At 37.8% G+C, this 19417-nt stretch overlaps 1 protein-coding gene across 4 annotated transcripts in view; it reads right to left on the bottom strand.

Annotated features, from left to right (window-relative positions):
- Positions 1-19417, bottom strand: part of RBFOX1 (RNA binding fox-1 homolog 1) — a 218106-nt gene that overhangs the window by 4743 nt on the left and 193946 nt on the right. For 2 of the 4 annotated variants that reach the window (XM_069985400.1, XM_069985399.1), the window contains 2 exons: positions 16640-16692; positions 76-151 (listed from right to left, as the gene is read on the bottom strand). In XM_069985400.1, the coding sequence (XP_069841501.1) occupies positions 76-151; positions 16640-16692 (129 nt within the window). The remainder of the gene's footprint in view (positions 1-75; positions 152-16639; positions 16693-19417) is intronic. The other 2 variants (XM_069985398.1, XM_069985401.1) reach the window with 1 other exon arrangement.

The following is a 19417-nucleotide window of genomic DNA, read 5'->3' as shown; positions in this document are numbered from 1 at the left end:
CATTTTTAATTTTAAATACCTTTATGTTACATAAAAAAAAAAAGTAAAATTAAACAAATAAGAATAAATGCTTACCACGGTACCAACGCCGTAGGTGGCTGCTGGAGCAAGTGTGTGGTGGTAGGGGTCGGCAGCATAAACTCGTCCGTAACTGAAAATATAAGAAATTAATATATAAGAATTAAAAAAGAATGAGACATAAAAATGTAGTAATCACAATTCTTTGTTGTGTGTTTTTTTTATCGTGAAGAACAATATATAGTTACATTATCCTTTATGTTGAACCAACATAATATATGTCTAAGTAATATCATAATTCAATTATTTTCTCTTTAGAATATTTTTTCTCTTATTGTTCCTGTACATCTATCTACGTTATTTTTATGCCATAAATCATTCTGCTACAACAGTAAAATTGGCCTGAAATGAAATCTTTCACCACATATAGACCAGATGTTTTACCTTGGAAACTAGACCTGTAAATTTTGAATGGGAGCCAACTCTTTAAATGGGTGTAGAGAAGTAATCACACTCCTCTGTATACTGGAGTACAACAGGTAATCCAGCTCAGGACATTGATAAATATTAGCCAAGATACTGTTCTTGGAAGATGTCCAATTACTAAAATGTTCTTTCACTCTCCGATATGGCAGTCAATATTGTAAAAGCATGTAAGTGCATCTCACAAAAATATATGTAATGGTAGTAAGTATAGCAACATTCTACCATTGAAATAAGAAAATATAGTGTCATATTATAGGATACCTTTAAAAAAAACACACATAAAAAATAAATGGTCGTTCATGTGTTCATATACTATTGCATTCTGTTTACTTTTTGCTCAACCAGTTTAATAGCTACATTGGTGAGTACTAGAGATGAGCAAGTAGTGAAATATTCAACTTTCGAGAATTCGAATTGAATGGAGGGAAGCACGGTGGCTCAGTGGGTAGCACTGTAGCCTTGCAGCGCTGGGGTCCTGGGTTCAAATCCCACCAAGGGCAATCTGCAAAGAGTTTGTATGTTCTCTTCGTGTTTGCGTGATCCGGGTACTCCGGTTTCCTCCCACACCCAAAAACATACAGATAGGTGGATTTAGATTGTGAGCCCTAATGGGGACAGGGAGCAATAATTGGCGAAACTATGTCAAGTGCTGCGGAATCTGTTTGTGCTATACAAATAAAAGCATTATTATTATTATTGTTAATAGGCACTGAGATTCGACTATTTCAAACGAATATTCGATCCCATTATAGTCTATGGGAAAAAAAATTCTCGGCACTTGGAAGTCAAAATTCAACCGCTAGGAGGTCACCAAGTCCCCCATGAAACCTCCCTAAATGATGCGAATACCTCCGGAATGACACTGGGACATTAGGAGGAGCATGCCTGGGTGCACCCATCACCCCAAAATCGCAGTATAATGCCACACTCTGCAGTTGCGAAGGAAAAATATTTGCGAATGCTTTACAGCAATGTTCACACATTTCGTTCGTATTTCTCGCGCAGCGTTACATACATGATTCCAATGTGCGTCTGTAGAGTGTCATGTTATTCGCGTGTATCACGCCTCATGCTGTACGGTCGTTAATGGAACAGTATGTATGACGTGCCTTTTTGTGGGCTACTGGAACAATATGTATCACATGCCTTTTACTGGGCTACTGGCACAATAGGTATCACTTGCCTTTTACTGGGCAACTGGCACAATAGGTATCACGTGCCTTTTACTGAGCTACTGGCACAATAGGTATAAGGTTAACGTGCCCTTAGTGGGCTAAACCATTGACACTTTAAGTCACTTGTACACACAGGGTACTGGAATGAATACAGCTGCTGCTGCTGTTATATCATCTATTTCTTAGCACTGAGAAGTGCTTTGGATGCAGACTCCAGAGATGACCTTTTTGCTGGATATTAGGGGTCCCGGCCGGAGCGTATACTATGTGTATATGCTCCGGCCGGGACCCTATAGACAACAAGCTAACATATTTTTTTATATTAACCATGGCCGTTGTTGCAATTGGCAACAATAGAGACATGTCAAAAGTTAATGATAATGATTTATCTAGCGAAATCCATCCAAAGAATTTGGGCAGAAAGCGGATCCGTGATGGAAAATTCTGTTAGAAAATTCTGCTGTGTAAACAACAGAGCAGAAATGCTATTGAAGACTATTGCTCTGTTCATATTTTATGGGGCAAAATTTCAAACTGAATACACAGAAAATGTTATGTAAATTTAATGTAAAGTTTGAGTTCATCCTCAACCGAACTTTAACAAACAGCACTAAAACAGCTAAAAACTTGCAAGCGTTTAGCTGTTTTACTGCAGTTTGTCAAAACTGTTCATTTAACTTATGTTTCCTCACTCCCTCGAGGTCCATCTTCTTCAGTCTCTTTTTCGGTGACAATCCACTCAACCAATCACTGGCCGCGGGTGCTATCCATCCCAGTAAGCCATTGATTGAACAGCTGTCAATCTTGTTTCTAGAGTAACAGCCAGTTCAGCCAATCACTTTTTGACTTGGACGGGACAGGACCGCAGCCAGTGATAACCTATGCTATTATATTGGTCATGGCCATGTGACCAGTCAAAGCCTTTGCAACAAGGTTGAAGAATTTAACATAGCAACAGTGAAAGGATGTTATTGCAAAGTACATCATACCAGGGGAAGACAGGGATGATTTACTATAAATGAGGAGGGCTTTAACAGCAGAAACAAAATCGGGAACCAGAGAAATGACCACCAGACACAAGGGGATATTCATTATTAGAGATGATCGAACATCAGAAAATCTTAGGTTCTATAGAACTCAAACCTTGTCGAACCTTTCGCATTTGATTCCCGATGCTTTCCCTGTCCGTGGAGAAGGAGGAGACAGTTCGGGTATTGCCTGACATTTTGGGATTCACCCTTTTACCTAGGGTGAATCCTAAAATTTCAGGCGGTACCCAGGCTGTTTCCTCCTTCCCCACGGACCGGGAAGGCATCGGGAATCAAATGCGGAAGGTTCGACAAGGTTCGAGTTCAATAGAATCTAAGATTTTCCGATGTTCGATCATCTCTATCATTATCATTATCAAGAACCATGCTAAAGGATATTTTATTGGAAACTAATGTGGCAATCAATTGTTTAGATTCATTTTTGTTCTCCCACCTGGCGCATTGACGGCAATCCTGAAAAAGGACCACTTTCTATAACACTGCCCTACAATGTGTGTGACCTGTTCTGGCTATGAAGGCCATTAATTACTATTTGATAACAAGCAGATAGCAGCCTTAGCTCAGCATCCTCTTGTCATGCCTAACAAGCTTTAGTTTATTGACCTGTTGTAAACTGCAGACTCTTCTCCTGCATTTTGTTTTTCCTAAAGTTTTTAAAATCCTTTGATGATCTCTGTCTATTGTACATGTAAGTCTGTGAATTTTTCATGTCTAACAGGCTTTGTTCACACAATTTTTTTTAAAGCTCATTTTAAAATAACGTCCGTTATTTTGAGTCTAAAATAAAAGACGTCATTTAGCAGCCTGGCCTCCCCTTAGTGCAAGGACGGCTGTTGGTACATTATTCTAGTTTGGCATTATTAATTGGCCTTTGGGTGTGGCTTAATTGAAAAGTCCATTGAATTTAATAGTAAAAACGGAGACAAATGAAAAACTGTGTGTGAACAACTAATATAAAATGTCCGTTGTTTGCAAAAAACATCCGAAAATAATTGTCATGATCATTATTTTGATGTCTGTTATTCAATGCATTGTGTGCATTGGACACCCGTCTTCCCATTGACTGCAATGCATTGCATTGCTGTCACTTAAATCATGGAAATAACGGTCATTATTTTAAATTTCTCTTTTTTGGAAGTTGTGTGAACATAGCCAAAGGGAGCTAGACTCCTGAAAGCTTACAATCAAATATACTCTAAAAGGTATTGCCTGATTTCTTCACTATTCTACTGACTTACAATGTCATGGAAATTCAAAGGGGAAAATTGGCATTAGCAGATCATCTACATTTGCTTTAATCCTCTGTTGTATCTTGTTATTTAGTTGGGTTTTATTACAACATAAAAGCAGCGTCTTCAAATTTACTAGAAATCATTGTATTTGTTCAAGCTGACCTTCACCTCCTAAAGTGGGTGCTTTGTTATGATTAATATTTGCTATTTCATCGAGAAAATAGAAAGGGTCAGTTTATTCTCCAAATACAACGCTTATTTTTAAAGCTGATTTAAAAAAGACTCACCTATGCTTGACATTGACATTTAAGGGCTTGAAAGGTTAGGATTGTTCACTAGCAATCCTTTAGTATTTTAATACAACACAGCAAGTAAAGATTTCCAGACTGACTGGTATTTTGATATCAGCAAATACCAAAAATGTTTTCTACCTTAAAAAAATGTACTTTAACTCCAGAGTACAGAAAGTTTCAGTGTGCATCCATATTGGAATAAGAAAATACAGTAATCTGAGTGACATCAAATGAAGCATGATGATTGGGCCTAGAATGGTTGGAGCATGTGTTAAAAAAACTGCTAGATGTTATTTTATTATATTTTTTATTTTAATTTTTTGGTTTGGGGTAATAAACTGAGAAAGGTGACTGAGAAAAAATACCCAGTAAAAGGTGGCCCTGTGAATGTAAACATCTCTTCAAAGAAAGATGTCAGAGGAGGAAGTAAAAAAAAAAAAAGCAGGGGATATACAGTCAAGCATATTACAGCTGAACACTAGTGTTGAGTGAATAAGCTTGTTTGAGCAGAGTGCTTGAGTGCATTTTGAAGGTTTGCATACTGATACATTGTTTCAGTACAGTAGTGCAAATATTTAAACAGTTTCGGAGCTCCCAGCATCATAATTCTTTGACATTATCATTCATTCAGTACTGTTTAAGGGTACCTTCACAGTAAAAAGTACCTCAACAGTTAAAGTAAAACACCGTAAAACTTACTTACTTTTCTGCACTCCTCCCAATGCCCTCTGGGACAGGCTCCACTCAGCCAATCATAGGCTGTAGAGGGACAGAGCAGTGATTGGCTGCATGGGCTGTCACTGAGCTGGGGAACAGAGCTGGCACCAGAGGGCTTTGTGAAGAGCACAGACGGGTCAGTATGGCTGTACTACTGTAACTTATTACATATTTTCCATCTAATTTTTGCATATTTCATTTAAATATCCCTTCCTGGAATCGTGTCTTGCAGAAATCTATAAAATTTTTCACAAGAGATTCTGAAGTGATGTTTCAATGAAATATAAAAAAAATTAAAAGAAAAAAATGTAATACTGTAAGTTTACCAGACACTGTTCAGACACTCTTCTAAACATGGGGCACTTGGTTTAATACTTTAGTCTCCCATTGATTTCAATGGGGCTCGTTACTCAGCTTGAGCACTCAAGTAGAGATGAGTGAAACAGCCGGAAATTCGTTTCACAAACCTTGTAAATTTTGGGTCAAACTCATTAGGATTTGCAAATCTAATGCTGCGTTTACACGGAACGATAATTCGCCCGAGCGTACGATTAACAATTTCGACATAACAATTTTTTTTTAATAACAATCAGCGTTTAGACGGAGCGATATATCATACGGAAAATTCGTTTTGCGATTGCTTAAGCCTATCTCGCACATAGGTAAAATCGGTGAACGACTGTTTACCCGGAGCAATCTGAGAATTTTTTTGCGAACGACGATTTAAGAACATGTTCAAAGATCAAAATGACCGATTTCTCGCTCATTGTGCGATTGTTTGCTGCGTTTACACATACGATTATCGTTCGAATTCGATCGTTATCGCGCAAATTTGCACGATAATCGTTCGGTGTAAACGAAGCATAATGCTAACAAATTTAATTAAAACAGCTAAAACTATAGTAGCTACAGTACTGGGACTATTTATTTGTTAAAGCATGTTGTAAAAATCACAATTTGAAAAAAACGTCTATCAACCAATTTCCGCCATGGACAGCTTTGACCTTGGTGGATCAGAAACCAAATTTGTTTAACTCAGTATAATCAGTTTTACCACTGATTATGTAAAATGCATGCTTATTTAACTGATCCCAGTAAATTAGTAGAACTCAAAAGGCGTTTACAGTGCCCAGTGAGTGAATAATATATACTGTGTCTTTACTGGTCCCAGTGAATTCCTATAGGCACCCAGTTACTTGGTAAACTGGACACTTGGTTGACAGCTACATTAAACAATCAGCCACAATCAGCCCTTCTCTCCTCTCTGTCCCTATATCTCTCTGTCAGTCTCTCCCTGTTCTGCTCTAACTGCCTGCTGCCAACCTGCTATCTCCTTCACAAACACAGTCGACTGGCCACCTCCGTAAACGGACTACCTTATATAGAGGCTGAGGGCGAGGTGCTGACATCACAGAGGGACCAGCAGCTGATAGGATGGGCGCTAGGGATTATGGGTAATCCCTTTCTCCCACCCCTTTCTCCCCTGCCAGATTCGTTTTGCTCATCTTTACACCCAAGCATTGCAAAATGAACATTTGAGTATTTAAGTGCTTGATCAAGTCTATACAACAGTCTGAATACAACACCAACTCCAGTATGTCTAAATATACAGCTCCTCACTCTTTAGCATGGATAGACTATAACAACAGACTGCCAATTTGCGTGACATCGCTGTTTAAGAGAAATAGAGAGATAATACTCCAGTGGTCAAAAGAGGGCAAAAATTGGATCACTGAGCAGTAGAGAATGAATACCTGGTCAGATAAATCCAGACCTCTGTTACACCATGCTGATTGGGATGGTCAGAGTTTGGAGAAAGCATCATGAAAAAATTAATTGAGGCTACCAGAGGGTGGTGTATGAGTGTAATAGTATAGGGAATGCATTCTTAGCATATCCCTGTTCTCTGGTACACATGGATTGATGGTAAAACCCTACAGCTTACATAAACCTTTTCATGGCAGCTGTTTACCCTATGGCAGAAAGACACTTTCAGCAGAACAATGCAGTACAGTATATCACAAGGGTTATTATGGTCATGGATATGGCCAAGGTTGTCTTGCAACCCTTAACAGTCTTAAGACCTCTAGAAGGTGCTACAATAGACTATCTAGCTCATCTGTGGAATCTTAAGGCCAAAGGTGGTCCACTGCGCAAATATATTGGTGTCTCTTATAAAGTGGCTAAAGTGTAAATGTGAACAGTCAGTATTGATGCTCTTAAGTATAAGAATATAACTGTAAAAGGTGCAAAGTAAACTGAGTATGCCCTACATGTGACAAATCCATGCTACAAATATGCTGCTCTCAGTCTTCTCCCACTGTCCACATGTTAGGTGCCTGGCAAATAGCTGTGCCACTGCCATTGTGCTCAACATTGTTCAACGGTATTACCATAATAACACAAATGGTTGACCTGCTCAGGAGCCAACACTCCCAATCAACTGGCTATCACCTACATTAGCCCCAATGTAAACACAGCACAGCCACAATTCCGTTATCTCTCTACCAGTTACATTAATCATCAGCTTCCACAGAAGATTTACCAAGGATGAGCTCCAAGAGAAATGGTAATAGAACCATATATTTCTACATGGGCATTACAAGAACCAATATACTAAATAAATGATAGAAAAGTAGACTTTAACCCAGATGGCTCTTAAGGGTTGCCATATATATATATATATATATATATATATATATATATATATATATATATATATATATCATAAATATTTGTATGCCATTATATCACTTTGTTGCTTCTGTCCTTCATTGCTTAGCTGCTTAGCTGCTCTTCTACTACTTTGACTGCATTTCCTAAATAATTACCTGTAATAGCTAACATTGTAGTTCCCAAATGTCTTGTAACTTCACTGTCCACTAGACCTGAATGATTTAAGCTTCTGCATGTGTCATTACTCTCTACATGTGCTATTAAAGCCTCTGTTATTGTCTGTATATTCACTGAATGCCTAATTTGTGTGATTATACTCCTTAAGGGTATGTTCACACTGAGCAAATGGGGTGGAATTCCGCAGCGAAACTCACCGCCACAAAATTCTGCCTGCTTCAGTGTCAGACCGCATCTCTATGGGAGGGCTCGTGTGCCTCCACCCTCCTCCGTTCTCTGCTCAAAGAATTGACATGTCAATTCTTTGTAAGGAGAGTGGAAGAGAGAGGAGGCGTGCAAGCCCTCCCATAGAGATCAGTTAGTTATTCTCTATCCTGTGTATAGGGGATGTTGTCTAATGTTAGCATAACAGCTGTAACTATAAAGCACTATAGGCTATAGCTGCTGTGCTATAGGTTTTGTAAAAAAAAAGGGGATCACTGCAGTACACAGAACTGTGGGAAGACACAGAAATGCAGGAATTTAAATGGTAAAATAAATAAATACATTTATATAGAAACATAGAAGATTGTCGGCAGAAAAAGACCACTGGGTCCATCTAGTCTGCCCTTTTAGTATTTTCATAGAACATAGAAGATTGTCGGCAGAAAAAGACCACTGGGTCCATCTAGTCTGCCCTTTTAGTATTTTCTTTCTTATTATCTTAGGATAGATATATGTTTATCCCAGGCATGTTTAAATTCTGTTATTGTAGATTTACCAACCACCTCTGCTGGAAGTATGTTCCAGGTATCTACTACTCTTTCAGTAAAATAATATTTTATCATAAGTAATCATAAGTAATCAAATCTTTATCTGCAGAGGTAGTATTTCGGGGATCCTAGAACAGAAACTATTTACTGTATAATATTTATGTGTAACTATTATTACAATCACAGTAAGAGTCAGTTACTGTAAATGTTGCTTTTTGGTGTATTATGATTTCTTGTAAACAGTTTATATTCATAAACAGTGAATAGTCACACTACATGGCGGTGCACATTAATTATACTGCAGCCTCCTCATTATCCCTCTCTTAGTTTCCCATTTTTGAAAATGTCCATCTATACTTAATATCTTGTCATGTTGTTACAATTGACTAGCCATGCGAACTGACCTAAACCAAAGTAACAGTCAAGACTGTCAAAATGATAACGACAATAATGACAAAAAAGGCCAGAGCGCTTTCTCCGGGGAAAAAAGACAGATTAATCAATGTACCCTACAAAAATAAGGAAGGGATCCAAGTGTTTTTGGAATCTCATCATTTGATACATGTTTCATATTTTCCATTGACAGCTTGAATGGGAAAAGGAAGAAGAAATTTCTTTTTCTTTTTTTTTTTTGTTGAGCGATAAACTCCCAGTCACTGTGGCAGTACAATTTTGAGTACTTTTCATGTTATGGCTAATCCTCTTTACGGCTAAATTTGAAAAGGTTTGCAGTGACAGAAGACAGTATGATAGACATGCTTTTGAATAAGGAAGCATGAGCAAATCAAATGTATGCGGAAGCAGGCAAATAGCGATAATCCTTTTCTTTGGTTCCTATCTTTTTTTTTTTTTAAAGATGACTGCATTATCAGTAGCACAACAACTGTATAATTTAGTAACATCTGTCTTAATTTCTATTCCAAGCCCTTCTGAAATTAGGTCAGTACCACAGGCTATATATGATTTTAAAAGCACAAATAATTAAAATTTTATTAGCAGTGCTTGGATGTAACAATAATTTCTCAACTTATTGAAATATATTTAAAAAGGAAAACTCTGGGAACAATAATGGGAATAACAATGTGCTTTATGAAACTATATCTATGTGTAAATAAGATGCATGCATACTCCTTAAAGGGGTAGTGCGGTGCTCAGCAATTATTCACAGAATAACACACATTACAAAGTTATACAACTTTGTAATGTATGTTATGTCTGTGAATGGCCCCCTTCCCCGTGCCCCCCCCCCCCCCCGTCCGTGTACCCGGAAGTGTGGTGCATTATACATACCTGACGCATGTCGACCCCCGTCTCCTATCTTCAGACAATGATGTCCTCTTCGGGCCGGCCAAACACCTCCAACTGTCCCTAGTGCCGGTCGCCCTCTGCAGCGTCATCAGATGCTCAGCCGCGATTGGCTGAGCACAGTCATGATGCGGCAGAGGGGGACCGGCATCAGGGACGGCAGGAGCTGTTCGGACGGCCTCCAGAAGATGACATCTTGGCACAAGATGGCGGACGGGCACAACGCGGATCAGGTATAATGCACCAAACTTCCGGGTACACGGGCGGGGGTGGTGGGATACGGAGAAGGGGGCCATTCACAGACATAACATACATTACAAAGTTGTATAACTTTGTAATGTGTGTTATTCTGTGAATAATTGCTGAGCGCCGCACTACCCCTTTAAGGCTATGTTCACACATTTTTTCAGCTCAGTTTGAAATGACGTCCATTATTTTGAGTCTAATATAACGGGCGTTATTTAGCTGTCTCTACTTCCCTTAGTGCAATCACGGCTGTTGGTACATTATTCTAGTTTAGGTGGTCTAACAGGCCATTGGGTGTGTCCTAATTGAAAAGTCCATTGAATTTAATAGTAAAAAATGGAGAAAGAACAGTGAAAAATGAAAAACTGTGTGTGAACACTGTGTGCAAAAGACATCCAAAAATAGTTGTCATGATCATTATTTTGATGTCCGCGGTGATAACGTCCGTCATTCAAAACATTGTGTGCATTAGACGTCCCCCTTTCCACAGACTTTAGTGCATTGCCATTGCAGTCAGTTAAATCGGGGCAAAAACAGACCAAACACAGCTCTGGTGGCCCGCATGCGCTACTATGAACAGGCCTTTGGGTAGGTAAGCATGAAAGAGTGATACCGCAGACCAGGGTTACCAGGGAGAAACAAAACAAAACAATGACATAGAATGAGGCCAATATAATGACAGATCATGTGATTGATCGGTGACACTGACACTGCTCTAAAGGTTATGTGACTGCTTGCTGCAGTGCCAAAACAGTAGGGAAATTCCAATCGCAATAAATCAACCCTTTAACCAGGGTACCATATTGAGTTTATAGCCAAAACAAACAAACAGAAAATTAATACCTATAAAAAAAACCTCACTTTTACCCTCTTGGCCATGTTAATTCCTTATATAATGAAGTAATATTTCTGCACCGACTTGAGTCATTATAGGCTATGTTCACACTATGTAAAACAACAGGCGTTGTTTGACATGGACAATAGGGGAGATTTATCAAAGTGGTGTAAAGTAGAATTGTCTTAGTTGCCCCTAGCAACCAATCAGATTCCATCTTTCATTCCTCACAGATTCTTTGAAAAATTAAAGGTGCAAGCTGATTGGTTGCTAGGGACAACTAAGACAATTCTACTTTACACCACTTTGATAAGTTCCCCCAATGTTTTTACTGTCAAACAACAGCCGCTGTTCTATGTGTTTCTCTGGCTGAAATAGCTTTTTCCGCCACGGAAACAATATTTAAATGGGTATTCCACCCAATGCAGTTTAAAAAAAAAATAGCAAAACCCGTCCTGTTGTACTGTGTTCCCCTGAGCGTTTTGACACCATTCTTGCATGTCTGCATGCTTCGGTTCTCCACATCAAAGTTTTTAAACTTCTGCCAAGCTTTTAAATATGGGCGCTGGACAGGAGCCTACAACTCCCAGCATGCACCGAAGTTTCAACAATGGTCAGTCTCATGTTTTGCGAGAACTTACATTGTGTGAACATAGCCATAAACTGTATAAAGTTGGTTAATGTTAATATAAATACTGGTACACAAATTCTAGAGACCCCTGCTAACATAGCAAGCAAAGAAAAGCAATTACCTGGTAAAAATAGCCCAATATAAAGCATACCTGTCTTAAGTTAAATTGAATATTCTAAAAAAAAAAAATCAAATAAAGTGAGGTTTAAAATTCTACCTTGCATTTATAGAAAAAAAAATTAAAAGTGCTCTCCAGAAGACATTGATGATCTCTCCGTAACATAGGTTATCAAATTTGGGGATAGAAAAATGGCTAAGCAATACATGATATAATCTGGTACAGGCTGCTGTGCCTGGATTAACAGTGGAAGAGTCACGGCGTCCATTTATAATATGATCACTTATGGCCTACTGTAAGGAAGGGGCTATGTTAACCCACCATTGGGCCATTTTTATTGGACAGCTGTCGTTTAACGGCAAATAACAGTCATTATTTGCTGTTAACCCTTTGAGGATCAGGCCCAAAATGACCACAGTGTACAGCGCAAATTTTGATCTTTGTGTTTTCGTTGTTTCCTCCTCCCCTTCTAAGAGCTCTAGCACTTTCAGTTTTCTATCTACAGGGCCATGTAAGTGCTTGTTTTTTTACATGAATAGTTGTACTTTGTAATGGCATCTTTCATTTTACCATAACATGTATGATGGAATTCCAAAATTATTATTTATGAAGATATAAATTGGTGAAATCGTAAAAAAGAATGCAATATGGTAACGTTTGGGGGGTTCCTGTGTCTATGTAATGCACTATATGGTAAAAGTGACAAGATACCATTATTCTATACATCCTCCCAAACACAACCATATGCAGGTTTACACAGATTTTTGGCAATTAATTATTAATAAAATGGGCCTATTGTGACGTTTATAACGGTTTAATTTTTTCACCTACGGGGCTGTATGGGATGACATTTTTTTCGTCATGATCTCTAGTTTTTATTAATACCATATGTGTGAAAATCGGACGTTTTGATCACTTTTTATTAATTTTTATTTTATAGATATAATGTAACATCAAATCGCACCTTTTTCTCTCTTTTCGTGTACGGCGTTCGCCGCTCACAATGATGCTTGTTATATTTTAATAGATTGGAAAATTGCACGCGCTATGGTATATTATATGTTTATTTATTTTTATATGTTTTATTTATATAATGGGAAAGGGGGGTGATTTAAACTTTTCTTGGGGGAGGGGCTTTGGGGTAGTGTATTAGTGATTTTAACTTTTTTTTTTACACATTTTAGGTCCCTTTAGGGGACTTTTACATACATTAGTTTGATTCCATACACTGATCATTGCTATGCCATAGGCATAGCATTGATCAGTGTGATAGGCGATTTGCTCAGTGAGCAGATCGCCGATCGGACCGCACAGAGGCAGGTGAGAGACCTCTGGCTGTCCGTTTCAATGATCGGTACCCCTGCAGTCACACCCAACTGTCCCAATCAATTGTTAAAAAAGAACGTTCCTGCAGCTGATACAGAGGTATCGGCTGTAGGAACGGGCTGAGTGAAGCCCGGTGGCTGGCTGTTTAACAGCGTCCGTTGCTATTCAACAGACGCTGTTAAACGATGTGTGAATATAGCCATATAGAGCAACTGTTTCTGGGGAATCTATGTGCTTATTAGATAACCAAATGATAGTATCACCATCATGGGAAATACACATGGACACATGAAAAATAATATCTTTTTCTGAAAAGTGGCCTTTTTACCCGTTATGATGCCATATTACATATTTCTATACACATACTTTTTATGTGTGTTTCCTTTTAGTAAAGTTTATAAAACTTTTTTCATTAGTTTAAAAATCCTTGTAGTATGCAGCTTTTTCAGATGATAGCACAATACAGAGGGCTGCAATATCTTTTTTACTTTGAAACAGCATTTCTAAAACATTTTCTCCCCACCAATGTAACATTCATGATCTTGAATAATACATGATGAACTTTCACAGGAACAAAGTATCTGTAAGTCCTGATATTTTATTAAAGCACCATGAAGTGCAAACATTCCCTATGATTTACAAATTGTCAAACATTACAGCAAATAAAAAAATGACAAGAAAATATCTTCATTATGAAATATACAAGTCTACCAATTAACAAAAGTTTGGTGTCAGCAATAGTTTAAGGCTATGTTAGCACAAGATACTTTTTATGAAAAGAACGGACGTTGTTTTAAATTTACACAATGGCCGTTCTTTTCATAACACAATGATTTGCACTGATGTAAAGGCAAACAATGGCATTTGTTTCACACAATGTATTCAACAATGGCCGTTTTGAGTGCTAAATTGTGTTTATATGTTGTGTAAACATAGCCTAAAACTGTGCTGCTTAGCTGTTAGCTTTCAAGCTCCTTTAGTTCTCTGGCCCTTTGCATACAGATCCCGAGTTGTTGACAGCTGTTGATACTATTGTGCACTAGTGGTAAGTAGTGTTTTTTGTTTTGTTTTGTTTTTGTTCAGTCAATACTTTATGCTTACAGAGGTTGTTCAATAAGTAAAAATAATAAAAAAAAAACACAGCAGAAACTGTCTTAAAAATAACAAACTAACCATTACTCACTTAACAAATCCAATCATGTTACAGCACTAATGGTTGGGTGTTCCCCTATGTGTACTTGATATGTAGTTATGACATCACATACAGTCACATGACCATTACAGACAATAAATGGCCTCCGGGGTCATATGCCTTTTAAAACAGCATTTCCCTTGAGACTATTGATTGGCTGTATTTACAATACATTGTGGCTGTAAGAGAAGTAAGCAAATACTGGTGGGGACCATTGAGGCATCAGTGTGGCGCTGAATTTGACAGGTAAGTAATGGTTGATTTATTTTATAACATTTCCTGTAGGTACTTTCATTTATTATACTCTCAGGCAGCCCTTTAATTTAATGTTGGCCAGCATAATCAGAATTCATGTACATGATCTGAATAGAATATGAATGAAGACATGTACAGTAGCTAGCATCATTTATGGTATACATACAAGTAAAAAGGAGATTCAAAGGTAATTCCAATCCAGCAAGTGAGTGCTGACTGTTTAGCTATAACACAGTAAGCTATGGTGTAAAGGTGATGTATTATCCACTTGCCACCCAGAGACATTCCAAACTTGAGTAGTCAGGCAGAGACAATGCCACTACACAGAATGCCAGCCACAGCAATGTTTGCAGCCATTTATCAATGTAACTGCTTATAGTTACTTACATTTTGTCCCGCTGACAACCAATGTCATTGGGAGTGTCAATTTTACATTAAATCATGTCCCTGTAGAGAGTGCTGACATCTCTAAACTGGACATCCCGGCTACCCTTGGTCTACACCTTACACATTATGGCAATGTTCACACAATGTCAAAAATAGAGAGAAGGCAGCTGATTTTGACTTATTAAAATGTCCGTTATTGCCGCGATTTAACTGACTGCAATGGAAATGCATGAAGTCAATGGAAAGATGGACATTCACTGTACACAGTGAATTGAATAATAGATGTTTTGCCGCGGACGTCAAAATAATGAACATGATCAGCGGACGTTTTTTATTAGTTGTTCCCAAACAGGTTTTTGTTGTCACCGTTCTCTCTCTCTGTTTTACTATTAAATTCAATGGACTTTTCAATTAAGCCGCATCCAAAGTGCAATTAGTAACCCCAAACTAGAATAATGTACAAACATCAGTCATTGCATTAAGGGGAGGCCAGGCTGCTAAATGACGTCTGTTATTTTAGACCCAAAATGACGGACGTCATTTTAAATGGAGCTGAAAAAATGTTGTGTGAATATAGCCGATATGTGCAATAGGAAGATCAAAATAACTGAAAAGAAGTAAAATTTCTTTAAGTTTCAAAACAATAAAACAACATCATCTACAGTATATAACATTCTTCCTCAAGTACACCTTGTTAAAAATTAAACCAAAATCTGTGAACATAACAAATACTGTGGTTTTTGAAACTAAAGTTACAACTTTTATCAGCCTAACGCTTCATTGTGTTCAGTTGGCTCAAGAATATAATCTAAGACTTGAAGGTTTAGAAAGTTACTAGTTTAAGGAGGGTTGTATTCTCCAAGACGACCTATGCATGTTCATATATTGACACTTTCTAGCATCACTTTTGCAAGTAAAGCAGTCACACTTAAAAAGACTAAGCACCCTTAAACATAAGCAAAAAAAAAATAAAAAAATTACTTTAAACGTTAAACCCATACTTAAACTCAATGATGCCCCCTTGCCTCCCTTGACTCATTCTCACACATACATGGCTCCACTATACGTATCATAGTAAAGATATTCAGCATCATGTCTAGTTGAAAATAACAAGCCTCAAATTAATATAATACAGTACCAACAACACCAATACTATATCATAATTTTCCAAAAAGTCTATCATTGCAGTATTTTCAGATAATAGTATTGTCATGCATATTCAAGGAAACTATCTACAGCTAAAGTAATATACCGACAGTGAATGTATGTTTATAGATCGCCAGACCCTAAACTCTTGCATGCATAAGTGAATGAGAAACATGCGATCCTCAATACATTGATGTGAAATCAAAACTATCCAAAGTGATGTAGATGTAGTCGAAAACACACAGTGAAAACAGTATGATAAATTCTCTGCATAGATGTATGGATACTATCTATCTCGTCATAAACTTGACTATCAGAAAACCTTTACTATGTGCATTAGGAATATGGCAATATATTACTCCTCCTCACATATTCCCAATTCAAGATGCCGCAGCTTTAGATCAATGTGACAAATAAAACCAAAGCTGCAAATAAAGTATTACAGTCAGCAAAAACTGTGTAATGCTCATAATAGAGCAGAGCCCACAGGCTACTGATACATCGGTGAAACCAAGATTGATAGCCTGATTCTAACAGAGCATTCTAGAGTGATTAACTGCAGTTTGTGTAAAAAGGATATTGAGACCTGGACGGATGCATCAAGAAGTATCAATGGTTGTTACCTGAAGAGGAGTTACAAGAAATTTCATCTGCTGCAACGAAGACGAATTGATTTCTGTAAAAGAAGATAAAATTCACAATACTGCTTGCTGACTAGAAAATGTAGTAGCTGCCAGTTGACTTGATATGTATAGATGGGACATTGGGAAGGAATTTAATTTTAATGAATGTGGAAGGAACACATGTTGACAGATTTTAGATCTACAGAATTCATAAGTGTTGTCATGAAGAATGGTTACAGGGTATTATGAAGTTGAATATGAATGATGGACAATTCTATCACAAAGTGCTTCAAGGCTACAGATTGTTCAATCTAAGAAATATGTTTTTGTAAGTGTAAACCCAAAGCCTGTGTTTCTGGTTGTGATTTATAGGAGGTGTTATATGATATGACTGATGGGAATACTGTGTCCTATAGAGCCTGAGTTACTGTTGTTCGGAGCTGGGGACTGCATGAAAGATATACTTTATAGTTGCACTAGGTATCAACAAAATTGTAAATGTGCAATAAAATCATATATTCCAGAAGCATTGTACTACTCTGAGAGTATATGAGCGATAATAGCCCCTAATAACTAAGATAGCAATGATAGATTTACCCCAAGAGTGAATGCCTGTCAATAATGGCTAAAGAAAGTTTAAGACAAATGATGACATGCATTACTGGTTGTACAATACATGAAGAATACCAAATGTATTTAAGAGATAAATCTTACATTTTAAGCTTCAATTGTTAAAGCCTTTGATGTGTGTGGTATAGCCTTTAAGCTGTCTAGTTTCTGCCATCAGCACTGGGTCAGTCCTGAGTCCTGCCTGGAGTTTGGTAGGAATCTTATGCAGCACGTTCCTAGCAACTAGTCTGTCCCAAATCATACACACCTGGTACGACTCAAGCCAGGCACTTCTATTTCCGGCAGTCTTTTGGTCTTTTTTCAAGCGTAACCAGGAGTGGGTTAAATGTAATTTAAGTACAGTTTACGCTTCTTTTATGTATGTAGACTTTAGTTTGGTCTAGTAAGTTATATCCTCGCTAAATGTATGAAACCGGCCATTCTGTGACCCGGCCGGGCTCATTAAAGATCATCCCGGACAGTACTGCAGTACAGGCCGGATGGTTTTAAGCAGCGCTGAGTTCTGATTCCGGCGCATCTGTGAGCGCCCACATCAGAACTCCCCGCTGCACACAATGGAGTGTGCGGCCAGAGCCGCTCGCTCTATAGTGTGCACTGAAAGGGTTTTCTGCGGACACAGACAACAGACATGTCAGTTTCCTACGGAGCCGCTAGAGATCCCGGCCGGAGTGTATACTATGTGTTTATGCTCCAGCCACGATTCCATAGACGGCAAGGTAACATATATTTTCCTATTAATCACGGATGTTGTTACAATCAGCAACAATGGCCGTACTTTAACGAAAATACACGTTTTGTGAAAATTGCCTTATAATGTGTGAAAATAGCAAATCCTTATTCTTTATTTTATATCCGATCTGTTGTCTTTCCCCAGGATAATTTGAGTTTAGGGGGCTCAGTTGACAAGAAGTGGAACAGTCGATGATTTAGGAGCAATGAAATAAAAAATGGATTACAGCAAATGATAAAACATCTCTGAACACAAAATGCATATCACAGCCTGAACACAATTATATAGCACCTGTTCGGTCTTGGTCACAGTCTATATTCTACTCCCTGTTTACAGAATAATGGCTGTCATAAATGTTATTCTATAATATATGGAAAGAAATTTATCTATTAGATCAGTTCTTTATGTATCTCTCTAACATGATATGTTGAGATTTACCAAGAGGTAAAAAGATCTGTTATAACTAAAATTATAATCTTATTTTAATAACTTTTATGCTCAATTGTTTTCTATTTTTGGGAGAATCTAGTGACAACATATTTAATGATTCCTGGTTTAGATGATTTATATCTATGCAAGGTCTTGATGATCACTCGACCTTCAGTAAATGCCCCTTTGATGTGTGGTGTCACATGATGTTCAGAGGTCTCCGGGTAGGACATAGAATCTGACTGTGTACTACTGTTTTCTTTTCATTTGTTATTATGTGCTGTCACAGTTTTTAATCTGATTCTGATACCCAGATGACAGATTTCTGAATGGCATGTGGCACAACTCAACAAAGTTGGTTCTTATGGGGATTTTTTTTATTTTTTAAGTGACTTTAAGTTTAGTTTCAATGATTCAATTTATGGGGCTCTGTGTGATGTAAATCCCCTTAAAATTAGAAAGTTAAGTAAAATGACTAAAATCTTTCAATCCCTAAGACTATGTTCACACTTAGTATAACAGATGCAATGGACGGTGTTATACTGCCGGACACAGCAGTATCGGCTGCAGGAAGATTATCTTTTTACAATTGAATTGCGGGCACTGTTGTGTGTGGCCGCAATTCAATTAACCATTGACTACAACGTAAAGTACAACCACCATCCGTACTTTACATTGTGTTAACAGCGTCCGGAAATAGTAGGCATGTTCATTATTTTAACGTCTTTCTAAAGAATGGACATTAAAATAACAAAGTCGGAACACAGCGGGTAGCATTGCATTGCATTCACTGCAATGCCGCTGCTGCATCCAAGTTGCCACACACATACAATGTCTGTCAGCTAAATACCTGTACAGCTGATAACTATTTTCCCTAATTCCTCAGAGAAATAAACCCAGTGTTCTAAATGGGTAAAGAGGATATAGTTGCCACAAGGCACTTCTTTCATTCAACATTATTAGTCAAAAAAATAATTTGTTATTATGGC

The sequence above is a fragment of the Dendropsophus ebraccatus genome, chromosome 9 (assembly GCF_027789765.1).
Source record: "Dendropsophus ebraccatus isolate aDenEbr1 chromosome 9, aDenEbr1.pat, whole genome shotgun sequence".
NCBI lineage: Eukaryota > Metazoa > Chordata > Amphibia > Anura > Hylidae > Dendropsophus > Dendropsophus ebraccatus.
This window is presented reverse-complemented; position numbering and strand designations above follow the sequence as displayed.